General features: G+C 47.6%; 1 protein-coding gene across 1 annotated transcript; it reads right to left on the bottom strand.

Moving 5' to 3' along the window:
- Positions 1–8643: 8643 nt before the first annotated feature.
- Positions 8644–21688, bottom strand: C1S (complement C1s). The gene is made up of 12 exons (XM_030536113.1): positions 21518–21688; positions 20961–21030; positions 20343–20547; positions 19417–19594; positions 18968–19093; positions 17726–17925; positions 17242–17395; positions 16928–17043; positions 16343–16421; positions 15941–16078; positions 14270–14344; positions 8644–9979 (listed from the first exon to the last, which is right to left on the bottom strand). The coding sequence occupies exons 2-12, from the start codon at positions 20978–20980 to the stop codon at positions 9177–9179; spliced, it is 2094 nt and encodes a 697-aa protein (XP_030391973.1). The 5' UTR covers positions 20981–21030; positions 21518–21688; the 3' UTR covers positions 8644–9176.
- Positions 21689–22044: the final 356 nt, after the last annotated feature.

Genomic DNA, 22044 nt, shown 5'->3' with positions numbered 1-22044 from the left:
AATAGGAGAAACCAAGGTGTTACCAATGCCTGAGGCCCACACTGTGTCACAGAACTGACTAGGTGACATATACACAGCTGATTCCAGCAAGTGACCCACGTCCCACTGCAGACCCACCCCATCCCCCCAGGAGAAAATTCCCAGCCCCACATATGATGATCAGTGAGACACTGAGCGTGTGAGTCAGAACCTGCCAGCCAAGCCCCTGAGAGAGAATTCTCAGTATCAGCTCAGAGCATTGGCCCACCCTGACTGATGTCACATATCTTGTCATGATCCTCTCTGATGCTTCAGAATAAGGAGATAAAACAAAACAGAATACGTCAGGGAAAAATCCTTCCTGACAAAATTTCCTTCCTGCCCCACAACAGCTATTTTCTACACCCTTGTTCTTGTGCTGCTGAGTGTCTCTGGTGACAGTCTCATAACCATGTTGATGTTCTCCAGTTCCAGTTCCCTCTTTCCTCCTCTAATTCTGCCATCTTCTTAACCAAACGTCCCTACTTCTCGTCCTTTATCAAATCCTTGCTGCCTCTTCACCCCCTTGGTCTCCTTCCTCAGATCCTCTCTATCCTATTCCCTTCTCCCTTTTCTTGCTGATGTCCTTAAAAAAAATCATAGATTCCAAGGCCAGAAGGGACAATTGTGATAATCTGACCTCCTGTGGAACATGGGCCATAGAATTTGTTTTGAACAAGAGCCTAATCAATAAGATCTAGGATGAACTCCCCACTTCCCAGTACACTTTCCTCCTCCTCTGTCACACACTGAGACATCCTTCCTGCTGTCCTCCTCTAGCCCCTCTTCTGTTCCTTTCCAAATGACCCTCCTAACTCCCTCACCCCCTCTCACTCTCCTTCTCAATCTCTCTCAGCATGTGCCTTTCCCTGCGAGTACAAATATGCTTCGGTCTCCCTATCTTATAAAAAAACACACTGTTGTGGCTCCAGGCTAGCTGTGCCTCTGTCCCCTCTTGTGGTCTCTTCTGAGTGCTCCCCCTCCAGGTCTTAGGCCTCGAGCCTTCACCTCTCTAGGGTAGAATCCTGCATTTCTCTCACACTTAGATCAGTGTTCCAGGCTTTGGCTATCAGCCGTGCTTCCCTCCAACAAGTGCCACTTATTTTGGTATCTGCAGTTATTTCCTCCAGGAGCTTGTGGCCAGCCATGAATACAGTGACCCCAGACAGCTTTCTTAGGGTATGGTTTAACCGGAAGTGTAGGACCACAGCATAACAGGAGAAAAGGATTAAAACAACAAAAAGCTCACATACATCTCCATCTTACCTAAACCTTAGGTAGGCCTCACTTTTCCCAGATACCCCAGCCTCTGGAGACTGGGCTTCAGTCTGCTGTCAGCAGTCTCTGTCTCTCTCCAAAGAGTGGAGGTTTGTCAAGCTCTGTGCGAGGGGCCCCAGGAGGACAGCACAGAGGAGGAGATGCAACTTGCCCTTTATGAAGCCATCACAGGTAGTGTTAGAGGCAGTGAAAGATGCTGTGCTGCTGGAAGTGCCATCCTTCCTGCTTTGGACACATGCCATCTCCCAGCATCCTGGCCTGTCTTTCTGACATTTCTTCCTGTCCAGTTGTCATCTTAATCTCAACTTGACCAAAACTCACTCTTTCTCCCCCCAGTCTCCCTTTCTGTCCCCTTTCTTCATCACCACAGACAGCCTCACCATCCTCCCAGTCATTGAGGCCCGTAAGTAGGGTGGCCAGATGTCCCGATTTTATAGAGACAGTCTCGATATTTGGGGCTTTTTCTTATATAGGTTCCTATTAAACCCACACACACACCCTGTCCCGATTTTTCACCCTTGCTATCTGGTCACCCTACCCGTTAGCCAGGAACCATCTTTGAATAACCCCTTTCACTGGACCCACATGTTCAGGTCATTTTTAATCTGGCCCCTTTTTCTCAAACAATGTCTCTAAAATCTGGGCTTTCCTCTCTGTCCCCATGGCCAAAACTCTCGCCCCACCCCCATCATTTCACACCTTGACTACGGTGGCCTCTTCTTCTCCAGCCATTCCTCCCTTCAAGTCTGTTAAGATCATTGCTGTTAAAATCACCTTCTCGGGGATCTGACCACATCAGCCTCCCCTGGGCGTCCCTCTGCCGGCTCCCCCTGTATCTCCCCATCAGACACAAACCCCTTGGCTTTCCCAATAAGGCCCTGCCTGGCTGAGCTAGTGAGACTGATCCCCACGGTCACTTTGCCAGTATTCCCACCACCACCAGTCAGTTTCTCCCTTCAGCCCTGCATGCTCCCTCCCATGCTGTCCCCTGTGCATGGGGAAAATACCTGGGTAAAATCCAAACAGCCACTGCTTCATCCTCCTCCAGTTCCCTCACCTCTGCCATGAGGCCTCCTGAACCCAGCCTGCTGATCACGGCCAGGGAGGTGACAAGCTGTGGCAGTCTCTTTTCCCATCCTTCCTTTCTCCTGTCCTCCCCCTCCCCCCATAACCTCCTAACCCCACTGAGAAAGCTCCTTGGAGCTAGCAAACTGAGCCAGTTCTTCCCCACTGCTCACTGCTAATCTGTTGTAGCCCCATCACCCACCCTTCGTCGGTTTCTGCCTTTAGATCATAAGCCCGTCAGGTCAGGGAGTTGTAGGGGAACAGGCCCCTCAGGCTAAGATGATGGTCAGTCCCTTGGCTGCAGGATGCAATGCCTTTCCTTCCCCTTCTGAGAGCCCTTCAGATCTCTGTCCTGTTCATCTTCTGGAGATCCTCTGCCATGGGAAAGGGTCTGAGACATGAACAGGACAGGGCTGATAAACATAAACAGTGCTGCAGGCAGCGCGGGGATGTGGGGGTTGTATAGAGGACAGGGGGGTTGGGGTGGTGGTTGGGGGGGCAGGGGTGTGTATAGGGGTTGGGGCAGTCAGAGGACGGGGAACAGCACAAAAATCAGGAAGGAAATGGAGGGTTGGATGGGGCAGTCAGAGCAGGGGTTCCAGGAGCGGTCAGGGAGAAGGAGGCATTGAATGGGGGCAGGGGTCCTGGGGGGGCAGTCAGGAATGAGAGGAGGGGGTTGGATGGGGCGGCGGGGGCAGTCAGGGCTGGAGGTTCTGGGGGCTGTCAGGGGACGGGGAGTGGGGGCTGGATGGGGTAGGAGTCCCAGGGGGACCATCAGGGAATGGGGAGGTTGGATGGGGCAGGAGTCCAGGGGGGCCGTCCGGGGGCAAGAAGCAGTAGGGGTCAGATAGGGGGCTGGGCCGGGCCACGCCTGGCTGTTTGGGGAGGCATAGCCCCAAAGGCCAAGAAGTTTGCCCACCCCTGCTCTAGGAGCTCAGTCTCCTATTCATTTTGAAGGATGGTAGAGGGGAATGAGGGCACACTCAGAGCCCTCTGCATGGAGGAAGTGGGGAACCTTGAAATCGGCTGCACACCGGGCCTCTGGCATGGAAAGGAGGAGAGTGGAGGACTCTGGTATGGGGGATTAGGGGGCATGGGTCAAGAGACAATGGGGAGCACATAGAGATCCCACGAGGGGAGGAGAATGGGAGAATGGAGGGAAGCATGGAGTGTGTGCAATGCGCTCAACCTAAAGAAACTACAAACCATGCAACTCCTTACAATTTTAAAGCACTTGACAAATGCTGAGAGAAGCTCCCTATAAGTGTCCCTCATGTTACATGTGGAGAAACTGAGGCACAGAAAGATGAAGTGACTTTCCCAAAAGTCACATAGGAAATGTGGGTCCAAGCTGGGAATAGAATCCCTAGCCTCCCAGTGTCTCCTCATGTTCTCACTCCCTGTCCTGGCTCATTCACCTTCACCTATTTCTGTTTTTCTCTTTCCCCTTCCTTCTTCTGAATTGCTGCAACATTTTGTCCTTCTGGCTTTCCTGTTGTGTAGTGGCCTGTACTGTATTCAGGACAGCAAAAGTCCAACTCAGCCTGCGACAGAAACATTTTTTTTCACATAAAAGGGAGACAGAGAATGAATTAGTCCAAACCTAAAGGTCTGCTGATACTACCCAAGGGCTCTTTAGTTTATGAACTATGGGAGAATGGCATCAGAACTTAATGAAAATGGTATTGGGGTGTTAGAAATTAGGCCTAATTGGTGGACAAAATAATGAGAGGATGGGCTATCCACTTATCACCCTCTTTTGGGGTTCTTTAAAAAGAGATTGGGGAGGCAATTAAAACAGGGAGATGGGTGGATTGAAAGGAATGAAAGGAATGAGCTTCACCATTCTGGCTGCCACCCTCGCTCTCCAACTTCTCCTGGGACACCGGAATCCACCATATCATTGTTAAGATGTCATCGTCCTGGTCCTGAAAGGTGTCCTAACCACACCAGACCACAGAAAGGGAATCGATTACTTTGCCACTCCACCGGCTTCAGCTAAGTCCTGAACAACACCTGGAATGTGACCCTTCGGTGCCTCCTGTCACTCCCTCCGTCTGATGTCCTTTTCCTTCACCATCTGATTTTTCTCCCTTTCCTATCACTCTCCTTCTGCCTTCTGTTTACTAACAGACTGGCTTAGCTGGCCAAGACTGTCACTTTCGCAACACTGCTGTGAGTGCATGACCAGAGAGGCAGCTAAAAGCAATGTCTTAAACAGCCTGATGCTGATATAAGTTTGTCAGGTCTTGTCCCGCCTAATAAGACCATATGCCATGCCTGTTTTCTCCAGTAGTAAGGCTGCAAGTGAGAGTCAACACCAGAAACAGAAACTGCATTTTCTATCTTTGCCGTTCTTTTCTGTCACCTTTTGAGTGTGTTTGTCTTGTTTTGGCTTAAAGGAAACAGGATCAGAATTCAGCAACAGCAATAATGGCAGCTGCAGCTAGGTTAATAACAATGAATAAGCAGTACTCACCTACATTCGCCAAGGGTATTTCTTGCTGCTTTTTGCAGCACTTAGCAACTCCCGATCTTATTGTACAGAGATTTTTTAAAAACAGATGTCCCTTTAAAAAAGGGACTGCTGGCAACCCTGGACTTTCAACTGTTTCTCTTTTCCCCACAAAGGAAAGTTAATAGACTCATAGACTCTAGGACTGGAAGGGACCTCGAGAGGTCATCGAGTCCAGTCCCCTGCCCTCATGGCAGGACCAAATACTGTCTAAACCATCCCTAATAGACATTTATCTAACCTACTCTTAAATATCTCCAGAGATGGAGATTCCACAACTTCCCTAGGCAATCTATTCCAGTGTTTAACTACCCTGACAGTTAGGAACTTTTTCCTAATGTCCAACCTAAATCTCCCTTGCTGCAGTTTAAGCCCATTGCTTCTTGTTCTATCATTGGAGGCTAAGGTGAACAAGTTTTCTCCCTCCTCCTGATGACACCCTTTTAGATACCTGAAAACTGCTATCATGTCCCCTCTCAGTCTTCTCTTTTCCAAACTAAACAAACACAATTCCTTCAGCCTTCCTTCATAGGTCATGTTCTCAAGACCTTTAATCATTCTTGTTGCTCTTCTCTGGACCCTCTCCAATTTCTCCACATCCTTCTTGAAATGCGGTGCCCAGAACTGGACACAATACTCCAGTTGAGGCCTAACCAGCGCAGAGTAAAGCGGAAGAATGACTTCTCGTGTCTTGTTTACAACACACCTGTTAATGCATCCCAGAATCATGTTTGCTTTTTTTGCAACAGTATCACACTGTTGACTCATATTAAGCTTGTGGTCTACTATGACCCCTAGATCTCTTTCTGCCATACTCCTTCCTAGACAGTCTCTTCCCATTCTGTATGTGTGAAACTGATTGTTCCTTCCTAGGTGGAGCACTTTGCATTTATCTTTATTGAACTTCATCCTGTTTACCTCAGACCATTTCTCCAATTTGTCCAGATCATTTTGAATTTTGATCCTGTCCTCCAAAGCAGTTGCAATCCCTCCCAGTTTGGTATCGTCCGCAAACTTAATAAGCGTACTTTCTATGCCAACATCTAAATCGTTGATGAAGACACTGAACAGAACCGGTCCCAAAACAGACCCCTGCGAAACCCCACTTGTTATACCTTTCCAGCAGGATTGGGAGCCATTAACAACTACTCTCTGAGTACGGTTATCCAGCCAGTTATGCACCCACCTTATAGTAGCCCCATCTAAATTGTACTTTCCTAGTTTATCTTTAAGAATATCATGCGAGACCGTATCAAATGCCTTACTAAAGTCTAGGTATATCACATCCACCGCTTCTCCCTTATCCACAAGGCTCGTTATCCCTATCAAAGAACGCTATCAGATTAGTTTGACACGATTTGTTCTTTACAAATCCATGCTGGCTATTCCCTATCACCTTACCACCTTCCAAGTGTTTGCAGATGATTTCTTTGATTACCTGCGCCATTAATTAATCCATTAATACCATCTAAGGACAGTCAGATATGGGGGGTTGCTATGAAAGCTCCCTACAGCTAAAGAGAAAGGGAGGAAGAGAGATTGTTAAAATGAAAGCCTCATTTAGTATTTTTCATTTCAAATGCTTTAACTGTTTTTCCTTCTTTTTCTGTATCTTTAATAAAAGGTTATACTGATTTTTAATGGTGGTTGTTGCCATGGAATTAAGCAGGCCAAGGTCTCTGTATTCAAAACCCCAAACAATGTTTAGCTGTTTAGTGTAGTACAATGGCCAAGCCATGATAACATATTTGACTCTTTGGTCCATTTTATTCCATGAAAATTAACATAATACTTCCCAGGACCCATAGGAAACAATCTCTCTCCAACAAGGGCCCAGTGAAGAATAGAGGGATGCTACTTGGCTGAAGTGGAGAGACGAGACTAGAGTTTCCTGGGGAATAAAGAAATATCTTTGTTTAAATTGGGTATCCCCATTTCCATAGCTTCCAAAGGATCAGTGTTTTCCAAATTGAACTCTGCAGAGCTGCTTCTGCTGAAGTAGCCATCAAACATCAGACATTCAGGCTTTCTGCTAGCCCAGATCTGGCTATTTTGAGGACTTACAGTGGTTTTTTCAACTGACCTCCAAAGCCCTTTCTGATAAAGAGGCCTGTCATAAACATACAGCTAAGGGTAGCATGAAATCCCTCTTTGCCCTGTAAAGGGTTAATTCCTCTTTTACCTGTAAAGGGTTAAGAAGCTCAGATAACCTGGGTGGCACCTGACCAAAAGGACCAATAAGGAGATAAGATACTTTCAAATCTGTGGAGGAAGGTTTTTTGTCTGTGTCTCCCAGAGTCAACAAGGAACCAGGGCAGGGAAAATACATCTCCCTAAGCCATATCTAAGCTAAGCATCTAATATTGCAGAAATAGTAAGTAATAGCAAAGAAATGTGCTAGGTTATCTTTTGTTTTAGCTTGTGAATTTTCCCTGTGCTAAGAGGGAGGTTTATCCCTGTTTTTGTAACTTTAAAGTTTTGCCTAGAGGGGAAATCCTCTGTGTTTTTGTTGAATCTTTTGTTATTCTGTAAAGTACTTACCACCCTGATTTTACAGAGGTGATTCTTTTACCTTTTCTTTAATTAAAATTCTTCTTTTAAGAACCCGATTGATTTTTTTCATTGTTCTTAAGATCTGAGGGTTTGGGTCTGTGTTCACCTGTACCAATTGGTGAGGATATTATTCTCAAACCTTCTCCAGGAAAAAGGGTGAAAGGCTTGGGGGCATAGGACTCCAAGTGGTCCTTTCCCTGATTCTTGGTGGTGGCAGCATACTGTTCAAGGCAAGGTGGAATCTGTGCCTTGGGAAAGTTTTTAACCTAAGCTGGTAGACATAAGCTTAGGGGGTCTTTCATGCAGGTCCCCACATCTGTACCCCAGAGTTCAGAGTGAGAAAGGAACCCTGAAAGCAAGCCCTCAGGTGAGGGCTGTCCAAGGCTGAATGGAAAGGTAGTGTTGGGTCTCAAGGGCCCAGACCAGAACAGAGTATGCAGATGGTGTCTCCCCAAGAGCCATACAGAGAGGTGTTATCCTCTCCTTGCTCCAGGACGTGAAGCCTCAGAGATTGAGGATCCCAGAGCAGAGCACAGTAACTCTGGTGATGTCTCCTCAGAGCCACAAACAGAGGAACTATTCCCTCACTATTCCAGAATGTGTATGGAGATTTCAGGACTGGGAGTAGCATGCTGGAAAGGAAGGTGTCTGTGAGACATTGATGATTGACAAGTACATCTCTGGTGTAAGTCCACTGACCTCCTTGGACTTTATGTATGTTGCACAAGATGACTTAAGTTTGAAAAACTGGCCCTGAGGCAGGTGAATGTGAGACAAGTCGCTCCCCTCAGCTTGATTCCTAGACCTGGATCTGTGAAACAACCACTTCTCCTTGACAGGGCTGCCCAGAGGATTCAGGGGGCCTGGGGCAAAGCAATTTTGGAGGCCCCTTCTATAAAATAAAGTTGAAATACTGTAGAATACTATATTCTTATGGGTGCCCCTGCAGAGCCCGGGGCCTGGGGCAAACTGCCCCACTTTCTCCCCCTCCCCCCTGCTCTGGGCAACCCTGCTCCTTGACAGCAGCTGCCAGTGAGGATCCAGCCAGTTCAGCTGTGGCTCATATAAAGGTCCCAGATGCTGCAGTGAGGTAGCATGAGCCACAGCTTTTAAAAGGCCTATAGCTATTAGCATGGGAGTGAGGGAGGAGATGGGTCACTTTAGTTGGGAACCTAGGTCTAGTCTGAGAAGAAAGGAGACTGCACACACAGGGAGGTGATTTGGTGATCCTTTAATGCAGTTAGATATTGTAAGTGATACAGAGAATATGTGAGTTGGAAGTCAATGAGCCTCTATTGTTCCAGTGAGGAGAAGGAGCAGTCCCTCATCTATTGGTTGGCCAGGCTCTGAACCTAGTACTTATGGACCAGCAATTACCTTCTATTGTCCCCACTGATGGGTTTCAGCCTCGGAGCGATCATGCGGACACAGCCTGGCTAGCTTCTCTCTAAAAACCAAGGAATTTGAGCAAAGAATGTGATGGGTAAAGGTAAAAGGGGGTCTCTTTACCCAGCATGCTCTCTGCTCCTGCCCTGGCAATTCCAGTGGAGGAAGGAAGAGAGATGCCCCTTCTTGATGTAGTAACAATGGAATAAATAACCCATTGTTTCTGACTTCCTACTCTGGCACAGCCACAATGCAGTTGGTCTGTTGCACAAAGAGTAGATGGGATCAAAGGGCAGCCAATCTGCTGAGACATGTGACCTCAACACCTGATGAGATGGCAGTGCCCTAGGGTGAGAAGGATCTATTGGTGTGATCCCTCTGCCTCCTCATATTGACTCATGGTCTCCATGATCCAGTTCCGGTAGCGCCCCACTCTGGTGTAAAGGCCATATGTACCACACCGTGGTCCCCAGGAGACCAGGCCACCCACATAGTACCGTCTGTCATTGTGGGGGTCTTTGATGGCATAGGCTCCGCCACTGTCCCCAGAACAGCTGTCCTTTGTGCCATCTCCAGCACAGACCATGTTGTCAGTGAAGTGGAAAGTGGTGGAATCAGCAGGTGGAATCGGCTTCACACTACGGCACTGTGCCATGTCCACCACAGGGATCTGCGCCTTCATGAGATGGTAAACTTTGTTTCGGTCCTCTGTCCGGCCCCAGCCAGATATGTAGCCCAGTCTGCCTTTCTCCAGCTCATATTCAGGGGAACTACCAGGGAGGCAGAGTGGTGAGATCCTGGGGCCCATCTTCACAGGCGCCGTCAGCCTCAGCAGTGCAATGTCATTATCAAAATTTGTCCGAGCATCTGGGTTTGCCACCTTTGCCCACTTAGGGTGAATGAACACTTCTTCTTCAAACAGCTGTATGAGCTCCTCCTTCTGGGACCGTTGGTTGATATTGGTCACCCCAGCATACATTACAGGCTTGCTATTTAAATCATCCAGCACATGAGCTGCAGTCAGCACCCAGCGGTCCGAAATAAGTACCCCACCTCCCCGTGGGTTTTGGAATAAGACCTGCCAGGGGAAGTTGCCTGGCTTAGCACGGGTGCCCCCAAAAATCCTCTGCTGCTCCTGGATGGGTGTACTGGGGATTCCACAGACTAGAAGGGAAATAATAACGGATGCAATGGGAGAATTACCACTTGGCAGTAGGGCGGTTAGAGAGATATACCTATCTCATAGAACTGAAAGGGACCCCAAAGGGTCATTGGGTCCAGCCCCCTGCCTAGGGTGACCAGATATCCTAATTTTATAGGGACAATCCTGATATTTGAGGCTTTTTCTTATATAGGATCCTATTACACCCTACCCCGTCCTGATTTTTCACACTTGCTATCTGGTCACCCTGCCCCTGCCTTCACCAGCAGGACAAAGTACTGATTTTGCCCCAGCTCCCTAAGTGGTCCCCTCAAGAATTGGGTTTAGCAGGCCAATGTTCAAACCACTGAGCTGTCCCTCCCCTCCAAACCCCCCCTAGTCTCCTCTTTCCTGTCTCCTTGACATCATCCTGGTTCAGAGTAACCTCTATCCATGGCAGTTCTGTGTCAAATAATCTGCATCTAAAGTTTACAGAAAAGATAAACTTAGGAATAGGGTTGTCAAACGATTAAAAAAAATCACAATTAATTCAGAGTTTAATTACACTGTTAAACAATAATAGAATACCAATTTAAAATATTTTATAAATATTTTGGATGTTTTTCTACATTTTCAATATATTGATTTAAATTACAACTCAGAATACAAAGTGTACACTGCTCACTTTATATTATTATTTTTATTACAAATATTTTGTACTGTAAAAAAGATAAAAGAAATAGTATTTGTCAATTCATCTCATACAAGTACTATAATGCAACCTCTTTATCGTGAAAAGGCAGCTTACAAATTTAGAATTTTTTTTTACATAACTGCACTCAAAACCAAAACAATATAAAACTTTAGAGCCAGAAGTCCACTCAGTCCTACTTCTTGTTCAGCCAATCACTATGACAAACAAGTTTGTTTACATTTACCGGAGATAATGCTGCCTGCTTCTTATTTACAATATCACCTGAAAGTGAGAACAGGCGTTTGCATGGCATTGTTGTAATATAAAGTGAGCACTGTACACTTTGTATTTTGTGTTGTAAATGAAGTGAATATATTTGAAAACGTAGAAAACATCCAAAAATATTTATTATAAATTTAAATTGGTATTCTACTATCTTTTTAACAGGGTGATTAAAAGTGCAATTTATCGCAACAGTTTTTAAAAATCTCATTCATTTATTTTGCATTAATTGCTTGAGTTAAATGCAACTAATTGACAGCCCATACTAAGCAAATTCGGAAATTAAAAGTTTGTTAACTTCAATGAAGTATAAAAATGCCTATCCTTAAATTGTTTGCATTGCTGTTGAAGTCATGTTGGTTGAAGAAGAACTCAGTGTAGCTCAAAAGATTGTATCTTCCACCAACAAAAGTGGGTCCTCACCCACCTTGTCTCCTATGCATCCTCAAATTCTAATGTAAGAAGTCAAGAAATTCACTGTTAAAGTCACCCAAACAGGCTCAGTTCTGACCTGTTATCACTGCCAAGCTAATATCGGCCATCTACTGTACCAGTCATTCTTCTTTTGCAATATATTCCCTTAAGATGAAGGATTTCTTTGTGAAGGAGTTTGGTAAAGGCCGTAGAAAGAATTAAATCAGACAAACCCGCTCTTCTGGAGAATTTATACATGAACTCTGGATAGTCTGAAGTATAATGCACTGGTTTTACACATAATAGTCTTTGATCTTTTGCCATCACAGTCTTCTCTGCTCATGGTATGTAAATCCTATAGTGTAGGGGCATTGGTTAGGAGAGTCACAGGCAATGAGTCTCATGGATGCAGTGAAGCTGTGTGTTCTTTGAGGGCAGGGCCGGTGCAACCACTAGGCAAACTAGGTGGCCACCTAGGGCACCAAGATTTGAGGACACCAAAAAGCAGTGCCCAAAATGTCTGGGATGCTCACCTGGCACCGGCTAAACGTGTAACCCTCTTCCCGCCGCTGTGCGAGGGGCAAGGGCTGGCAGGCCGGGAAGTGATGTCATTCCTCCTCCAGCTGCCGGGGGCGCTGCGATGCTCCCTGCTGCTCTGGCTCTTCCCCAGGGCCCCTGCCTCCACTCCCCTGAGCTCTGCAGCAGGGCCAGGCCTGCACTCACCAGCGGGGGGAAGTGCAGAGACCCGGCCCCTGCTGCGCTGCCAGTGAGTGCTGGGGGGTGGTTCCCCCCTGCTCCCCCAAGCCAGACCCGCCCCCCTGAGGCCTGCCCCCCCATGGAAGTCTGGGGCCCTCCCGCTCCCACTCCACCCCATGGAGGCCTAGGGCACCACACACACACCCCGCGGGGGGGCTGCGTAGGGCCCCAGAATATCTAGAGATGACCCCGGTACCCACCACCCTGCTCGCAGCCAGCCCCTGCTGCACCCCCTGCCCTGCCTCCAGCCATCCCCACACCCCTGTCCTGCCTGCAGCCAGCCCCTGCTGCACCCCCTGCCTGAAGCCAGCCCCACACCCCCTGTCTCCAGCCAACCCCTGTCCCACCCCCCTGCCTGAAGCCAGCCAGACCCACACCTGAAGTCTCCAGCCAACCCCTGTCGCACCCCTGTGCCCGAAACCAGCTAGCCCCACGTCCCCTGTCACACCCCCATGCCCAAAGCCAACCAGCCCCATACCCCCTGTCAGGTTATTCATTTAGTTTCATTAAATATGTAGACTAACTAATGAAATTAATAAATTTTAAAGCCAAATCTGTATTAAGTCTAATAAACAATGCCACGTTATGCAGTATTCATTTTTGAAAGTTTATAATAAGCAATGCTCCGGGGGGAGGGGGACGGGTGGGGGACACAAGGTGGAAGTTTCGCCTAGAGTGCAAAATATCCTTGCGTCGGCCCTGTTTGAGGGTAAAATTGTCGGTGAGATTCAGCTTATTCAGTGATAATATGAGGGCCAACATGTAAGGCTACTCACATTATCACAGTAATACATCTGTGACATGCATAGTGACATGCATCTGACGAAGTAGGTATTCATCTGCTAAAGCTCATGCTCCAGTACATCTGTTAGTCTATAAAGTGCCACAGAACTCTTTGTCACATTATCATAATCTGTGAAGTCTGTGACTCTCCATCTTTTGTGGATTTTATCCAATTAAAGTGAATGTCCTTAGTTTAGAATGTTAGGTTGTACAATTGCCAGGCTACAGTTTCAAACTTCACAGAAACGTAATTCATCGTTCTCTGTCATGGAATTTCCTTAATTTTATTTTTTAAATCATGTTTCAGGAGTTGCTGTTTGACAGGAGTCTATGCAGACATTGCAAGGTTCATATCACAGAGTGGGCTGGCCCTTTCAGGGGGGCTAGCTCAGCCCCACCAGTGCCTAGTTATCCACCTCCCAGATGGTGAGTTTGAACTGGACCTGGTGGCTGGTTCAGGTGACCAGGCATCACATACCAGTAGCCACGAGGTGGTGCTTCCTATCAGAGGGAGCCTGCTGAATGAGTCACAGGTGAGAGACCTACAGGAGACTCAGAGAGCACTAGGGAAGGAGCTCTCCATACTAGCTAGAGGGAGAGGCCTGGCTGGAGCTAACTGCAGCAAGGGGCAGGAGCAACTCCCCCTTAAGGGGCAGTTAGAGGCCCTGAGAAAGGATATTCAAGGTAGTCTGGCTAGGAGATCATGGATGAGTATTGAAGAGAGTTAACATTTATGCTTTCCTAGGGGTCTATGCTGGGCTTTCCAGCGAAGGCAGGTGAAGTCCCCTGTCTATTGCCCTGCTCCAACAGCACATAATGGACTGCTGAGCCCAGGAGAAGGCTACAGGAGAAGCTACATCCAAGAGAGGGTGAAAAATTTATGTGGCCTGGTGAGGATACATCTGACTAAACTGGGGAAGACCCAGCGTGAGGTTTCTGGACGTCTGTTTTGGTTTTGCAGACTTTTTTTTGTTTATCTGCTGGAAGGGGATGAATTTTAATTTGTCTGAAGGGCTAAAACATGAGAACCAGCATAGCCAATAGTAGAGAAAAAGAGGCGGTAGCAGGGTCCAATACTGGCTGCGGTGAGCTGGTTCACTAGAAGACCGGTAGAGCTTATGTACTTCCCAGTTTCCTTCTGCTGCCCCCTCTGATCTTTCTCAGGAACCCATTGATCTCAGAAACACCCAATCTAATGTTACTCAAATTACCCAGTCAAATTCTACCCTGGAAAAGGAACCAGCAATTTTTCAGGCAGATTGGTTCAGCTTTCTTTAAATTAGAGAGAAGTGGTGGAGAGAAATCTGACTTTTAATGGTGATTGGATCTCCACAAAACACACACACACACAACAGGCACACATAGACAAAGTTCTTTATGATACCTGGGACACATGCTGGAAGCTCTGTTCCCATCTCTTCGCTCACCCATTTCCCACTGGCTGAACACCGATAAACCCCTTGGAAAACACAGAAGCATAGAAAGGATTTCAGCACAAAACATCATGAGAATGTGACCAACAACTCTGGGGAACTGGTTTTCTTAGATTCTGTGGCCAGAAGGGATGACTGTGATCACCTAGTCTGATCTCCTGCAAAACACAGGGCACAAGACTTCCTTTAATTTATTAATTTCTGTGTGAGCTAGAGCAGGTCTTTTAGAAAAACATCCAATCTTGATTTCAAAATGGCCAGTGATGGAGAATTCACAATGGCCCTGGGTCAGTTTTTCCAATGGATTAGTTACCCACCCTGTTAAAAAATTGTCTTCTTTCCAGTATGAATTTGTCTAGTTTCAATTTCCAGGCACTGGATTTTGCTATACTTTTGTATGTGAGACTGAAGAGTCTATTATCAAATTTCTGTTCCCCATGTAGGTACTTATAGACTGAGATCAAGTCATCCGTTAACCTTCTCTTTGTTAAGTTAAATAGATTGAACTCCTTGAGTCTAACAATATAAGGTGTGTTTTCTAAACTTTTAATCATTCTCATAGCTCTTCTCTGAACCTTCTCCAATTTATCAGCATCTTTAATGAATTAGGGACACAGAACTGGACCCAGTATGCCAGCAGTGGTCATATCAGTGCCAAATACAGAGGTAATATAATCTTCCTACAGCTATTCAATATTCCCATTTATACATCCAAGGATCACATTAGCTCTTTTGGCCACCGCGTCACACTGGGAGTTCACAATTATCCACCACAAACACCAAGTCTGTTTCAGGATCATGGCTTTCTAGGCTAGACTCCCCCATCCTAAAAATATGGCCTACAATCTTTATTTCTAGATGTGTACATTTAGATTTGGCTGTACTAAAATGTTAAAACAAACTGTTTGCTTGTGCCCAGTTTACCAACCAAGCCAGATCTCTCTGTATCAGTGACCTGTCCTTTTCATTATTTACCACTGCCCCAATTTTTGTGTCATCTGCAAACTTTATCGGTGACAATTTAATGTTTTCTTCCAGCTCATTGATAAAAACTCTAAAAAGCCTAAGGCCAAGAACAAATGCCTGTGGGACCCCACTGGAAACATACTTGCTCCATGATGCTTCCCCATTTACAATTACACTTTGAGACCCATCAGTTAGCCAGTTTTTAATCTAGTTAATGTGTGGCAAGGGACAGATCACTGTGCAAAGGTGACAGACTGACAGTGAGTACAGCCCGGTAAGCAACAGAGTGAGCTCCCCCTCACACAGACACAGAACCCCTGCCAATGTGCCTCAGCCCCTACCCTGGCAGAGAATATGTGCTCTGTCCTATGAAATCCTTGACCACTCTTCTGAAGCTGCCAGTGACAGAGACTATCAGTGACAATTGTGTGGTAGCCATTGAACAGGACCATCGGCTACAAGCTCACCCAATTAGGGGATTTTATCTGGGTGAGGCTGGGCTACGCCAACCAGTAGAGTCTTCCCTAGGAATATAGTCTCAGCCTCAGCCCCATGAGGGGATCTTACTGGGTGCAGTTAGAATACAGCAATTGGACAATGCTCTTTCTTGGGCCTTTAGTCATGGATAGAGGCCACCGTGGCAGGGGAATGCCTACCGTCCCCTCTGGTTTGCAGGGTATAATATGGTTCTTCGCAGTCATAGTGGATAATGGCTTCGTACTGAGTCTCCTCAAATCCTGACCGGTAGGTGACTCTGCCATTGTCAATAGTGTCAGGCAGACCACAGTCCACAGCTGCAGAGAAAAACAGAAAGGACAGTTATCAAAGAGGCATCCCCACCCAACAATCCATTTACACTGTCTGACTAGGAACCACTACAACTCCTCATTCATCACTGGTCATCACTGCACTAGACAGGCTCAGAGCCCATTCCTCATCCCGCTGTGGGTCACCCATTCCCCCACATCTAAGGCCAGATTGAAACTAATGCCCTAATGCTGAAAGGTCCATATCCCATTTCCAGATTTCCTACAGCCATAGAGGAAAGGGACACTTACGGACACATTTGTGGTGCAAGTTGCTCCATTCTCCATTACTCTGGCAGCTGGAGTGAAAGGCTGCTAGGCTGCCTTGTTGCTGAGTGAAAGAAGGTGTCAGTTACTGAGAGTGAAATGTAACCTCATTAAGCTCCCCCATGGAGGGATTTCACTGAGATGTAGGGATATCTGCGGAGCAGTCAGGTATAGAGGGAGGCAGAGTACTAGGTTAGACAAGACTATTGGTCTGACCTGGTCTGGAGTGGGGCAGAAGGCATGATGTCATCGGGCTAAACAGGCCCAGTGGTCTGAGTCAGCCATAGCAATTTCCTGTTTCAAGAACAGTGAAGGCATCCAGAACCACTGCAGAGCTGTTGGGGAAGGAGTCCCCATTTGTCCAAGTGGTTCTATACTAAAATCTGCACACAACATATTCTCTCCCTGTTAGGTTTTAGGAACTGACCTTCCGCTTCCATGGTGGGTAGGGAGAAAGGAGAAGGTGCTTCAGAGTGCCTGGCAGAGATACTTAGAGGTCAATAGGGTTCTCAGGACATCTGAGGGGAAGGGATCATAGAACCCCATTGCTGGGCTGGATGGGCAGCTTACCGTCACAACCTCATAACCTTTCACGCAGGTCACCTTCACGTAGTCCTTGAAGATGTAGTTGTCCTTTAGGGGGTCAAGAATAGAGTTTGGGGTGACACTCTGGGGACAGGGTATTGCTTTGGGGAGGAAAGAGGATATAAGTGACTGATCGGTTTGAGACTCACTCGCTCTCTTTTTTCCCACCTTTCTCTCTTTGACTCCCAGCCAGCAATCCCACTTTCACCCAAGCAATAGGCATCAACTTAGCCAAACCATCTATCCATCCTCTCTGTCTCAGAGCAGTAAAGTGAGCATTTTCCAAGGTTTTTACTCACGGTCCCCGAAGTAGCGCATTTTCCAGCCTTTCTTTTGTGCCGTTTTGTCTGTTTGGAAGATAATGTCAAGAATATTGCTCCTGGTTTTAATTTCTGGAGGCCCTGGGAATTTGTTGCCACAATAGGGACCAAAATGTTGTTTTCCGTCTGTGAACTGGGAAAATAATAAACCAGAAGCAATGACAAATTGGACGAGAAGAGTAGGAGACAGAGAAAAAGTGACAGAGACAGAGTCAAGGAGTGGGAGATTTTAACAGGGATATACAGATGGGATTAAAGTTGAGCAAGGAGAGGGGGCACTGAATGTGAGGGGAAGGAAATCTCTAATGGGGTGGGCTCATCTGGGATTAGAGAGGAACAGGGAGAGGGGAACCCTTGAGTGTGAGAGGAAGGGAATCTCTAGGGAGACATGGCTGAGATCAGGGGTGAGCAGGGTAAAGGGACCCCAGTCAGAGAGATCTCCCGTCTGTACCCTACCACCTACTGTTAAGCTGTCGGGGCAGTTCCCTTCTGAGTCAGCTGGTTCTACATCAAAGTCCTCACTCCTGATGTTCAGCACCACACGGTAGCCCGGCTCCAGGACCACACGGTATTCACAGATCAAGCTCTCAGGGTACAGGTTGGGGTAGTTGGGACTGGAGATTTCCCCTGACAGCTCAGTGAATACATTCCCACTGCAGTTCACTATGGTTGAGGAAGGAACGTGGACAGGGAGGTCAGGAAGGAAGATGAGGGGAGAGCCCCCACCTTCCAATCCATCTCCAGTGTCCTGTAACCTACATTAATCACATCGAGACATTGCATCAGCCAGAAATGAGAATCTGTCTCTCTCATTGGTGGACCAGGAGAGGATTGTTCTCCCATCCACTTTCTGGGGACCCCATTTCCTAGTGTCCTGAGCAGTGGAGCTCCGGGTCCTTCATCTGGGGAGACAACTGCACAGATCCCCCTGGAATGGGGGATGGTTCCTGAGCACCTGTCCTTTGGTTCAATCTCACCCCCATTTCCCCTAGTTCTCCCCTTTCAGCCTTCCAGAAACAATCCCCCTTCATCTCTGATTTGTGCCCCTTGCACACCTGCAGACAGTGTTTGTGTTACACAACCAACAAGTGTTTTGCCTAGCTGGCAGAATTTAGCTCTTTGAATGTACCCCTCTGATTTCCTGTGCATTTTGAGCTCCTCTCTGAGCTCCCTCAGTTTGTCACTCTTTTCCTACAGTTAAGGATCCCATTGCTGCCTATAGTACCCCAAATGGGATCTCCCCAGAGTTCTATGGAGAAGGATTGTCCCTCTCCATTCTGGGATGTGAGGCCTCCGAGACTGAGTCCCCTCCAGCTGAGCACAGTGTCCCAGTGGGATACTATATTGATATTTTCCTGCTCCAGGATACCTCCATTTATGCAACCCCCCAAAATTGCACTGGCCTCGCTGGAAGCCAGAACACTTTGCAAACTTCTGATTTACTGGTGTCTGTAGTTCTTTACTCCCTTCCGTTGTTTAGCGCTATTCCCCCCCATTCAGATGGTGAATCATTTTGCTATTCCCATTCTATAGCCCATTGGTTTATTGTTCTGTACTCCCAGTCTGTTGCATCTCCTTCCCGTTTACCATCCCTTGTGCATTTCCTTAACAGCCAGACCACCGATGGAGACGTTCCTCCCAGTTCAGTATCAATGGGGCCTACATCACCTCCTGCTGTTGGGGGCAGCAGCTGCGAAGCTCTTACCTCCACATGTCTTCTGATTCTCATGCAGGAAGTACTCTGGGGGACAGGAGCAGAAGTAACCACCAATGTAGTTATTGCAATAGTGGCTGCAGGCATCCTCCATGAAATCCATGCATTCATTCACATCTGCAAGGAGTAAAGAGAGACTCGAGTGAGCCGAGCATGAGAGAGGAAACTGGGGGAAGAAATCAGGTTACTATTAGGGAGTGGGGTAAACAGGCACTGATGCCAAGCAGGGGAGGTCTCTAGAGTAGAAGTACTGAAGCAGAGTGCTGACTGGCACTGCTGTGGAGAAGCTCACTCTGCTGGGGTTTCTCCCAGTTGGACAGTGATAGTACAGCACTGTGAGGAAGACATTGGTGCAAAAGCCCCTCCCTCTCTGGACACTGCTGTGCAGAAGCTCATGTCCACAGGACACTCCAGAGACTTGGAGGCAGGCCCAGCCTTACCCACTGCAACATAATAGGCACTGAAACCAGTGAAACGCTCCTCATTGGAAAAATCTGACTGGAAAGTCACAGTCAGGGTGTTATAAGGGACATAGAATTCCTCCAGGATTGGGGAACCAGGGTCTTTGCTGCGCTTTCGCCCACAGAGCAGGCCCTCGACCTGGTCACCGGACAGGATCTGCAGAGGACAGACAGAGAAGTCTTGTCTCACTAGAGAAATTTGTTGTTATCAACATTTGAGCCCCTTGGCACAATAGCAACATGCCCCATGTCTACACTCAAGCTCCCCGAGCAGCTCATTATCGTGCAACCAGTTACACTGCATAGTTTATGGTTGTTCAGAGGTTAACTTTGAGTCATTTCAGGCTTAAGTGTTTGGGTACCAGGGTGAAGGTCAATGACACTCATAGCTAAAATAGCCTTTGCACAACTAGGGTTCATTGACTGAGGATGTGACTGGAAGGGGGACATTAATAGCGGTTGGGAGGGCATTTCTAATGGAGACAATGTGGAAGGGAAATGGGGGATGGGAGAGTGGACACTCGGCTGGCAAACTACTGGAGGCTCAGTGACTGAGATAGCTGTGGAACAGAGCTGGTAGCTCTGCATATGACCCTGTAGTGAGAACAGGTGAGCAGAGGGCATTGAAACTGAATTGGTTTAAAGAGTGCTAGTGCAGATGCCAGGCAAAACTCAGACTGATTCCGCCATGGCTAGTGTGAATGCACTGAATCATTTGTGCTTCAATGAGTTCAACCCCAGGAGGGGCCAGTAGGCCCCCTATTCCAGTCCTGGACTCCCGTACAAAGTTCTGTCGATGTTCTTCAGTTCTTCCCCACAGACCCCACTGAGCTCTGCTGCTGCTCCTTAGTCCTGCCCCACAATCCCCTCTGTTCCCCTGAATGGGGGTGGATGGGGTACTGTACCTTCACAGAGTCATACTCGCAGTCCTGGGATGGCTCTATGTCTAGGTGGGTGAAATAGAGGCGGATGCCATACCCTGGGGGAACACTGATTTCCCAGGACTCCTTCACATCATTAGGGTACCCCTGAGGGTAGTTAGGGGACAGGATCTCGCCATACATGGGGGCTGCATCAGCCCAGGCCAGGAGGCAACAGAGGATGAGCCACCTGAGAGACGGAAGAGGAAGGCAATGTTATAGGAGTGCTCTATGTCTGATTATATGTAATTAACAGAAAAGTGCCAGTGAGTGGCTCTGAAGATTAATATGTAGCATAGTTCCAGAGTTATTCAGCAGCAATCAGACTTGCTGTTGTATACTGAGAATACCTTCCTCTTGCAGATATTTACGTGGAGCTCTTGCCAGGGGAGACATGGACACTGATTCCATTCCCAGACCTAGTCTCCCACTTCCTGGGTGCTGGGAGTGCTACAGGGGCTAGGTCCAGCACCGCCTGGTGTTCAGTCCCAGCAGGGGAGCTAGGTCCCATTCCCTGTTTCCATCCCTTGCTCCCTGGGAGAGCTGCATTGTTCATTAAATTATTAATAAGTCAAAGCTCCCCTTCTATACCCAGCAACTCACCACTTCTGCAAAAGTTCCATCCTGTGTCCTTCCTGAAAAGCTTCAGCTTCTGAACTTTGGAGTTACAGGACTGAGACAAAAACAACAGTGCTGATTAGTGTTTTCTCTGTGTGTGCGTGCATGGTGGGCAGGACAACAGCTTCAATGTCCCAACTCATGGGGAACGTGCCAAAATAACTTTAGTTCCTATGCTTGGAGAGGAAGCTGTACCTCTCATCCAAACAACAGCACCTCCTGCACTATAGCACCTCAGCACCATGGTGGGGTGTAGGGGTCAGTACTGACACAGGCTCACACACACCCAATCACACAGCATCCTCAAGCACCAGGCTAGGGTATTTGGCTCAATACTGACTCAAGCGAGAAAGTGCTCCCTGCTGAGTCATCCACCCTACAGCACAGAATCCCCTATACTGTACTGGAGTCTGGGGACAGTGCCCCCTACTGCTTTTCGCTATACCACACAGATTAACCCCTTTCTGATCCAAGCAACCCACACAATAGCAATGGGGAATGTTGTCCATGCCCATTTCTAATGCTAGTTTTGGAGATTTTACCTTCTCTTTCCGTCTTTGCCTCTGTTTCTCTCTCCCTGTTCCGTCTCTCTTTTTTTCTGTCTCCAGACCACATCCCAGTCAGTGATGTGGGGGATTGACAGGGAAGGGTCTGAGCCTTTACTCACAATGCTGTAGCACCCCCTGCCTGTAGAATATGGCTCCCTGCATCTCCTTCTCAGATGAAGCTTTTTCACGTCCTAAGCTCCCATCCAGCGGAATTTCCAGAGCCTGTTTCACAATCCCCTTGGCTGAGTCCCTGGGGTGGGAGCATGTGGATCTAGGCTGGGTTAGCATATGCTGGTTTTCGGGGAAATCAGGTGACTTTTGGGAAGGGGGAGGGCAAGGGAAATTCCAGCTGGAAGGAATTAATCTCTGACACACACACACACATACACCCGTGGGAGGCTGGCAGTGAAGGTCAGAGGATTTGGAGAAGGAGGAGCCCTGATAAGAAGTTGTCAATAAAGGCTTTAAGTGTTAAGAAAAGATGCTGGCCCCTCAGCTCCAGGCAGTAATAGAGCAGCCAC

Source organism: Gopherus evgoodei, chromosome 1 (genome assembly GCF_007399415.2).
Source record: "Gopherus evgoodei ecotype Sinaloan lineage chromosome 1, rGopEvg1_v1.p, whole genome shotgun sequence".
Taxonomy (NCBI): domain Eukaryota; kingdom Metazoa; phylum Chordata; order Testudines; family Testudinidae; genus Gopherus; species Gopherus evgoodei.
This window is presented reverse-complemented; position numbering and strand designations above follow the sequence as displayed.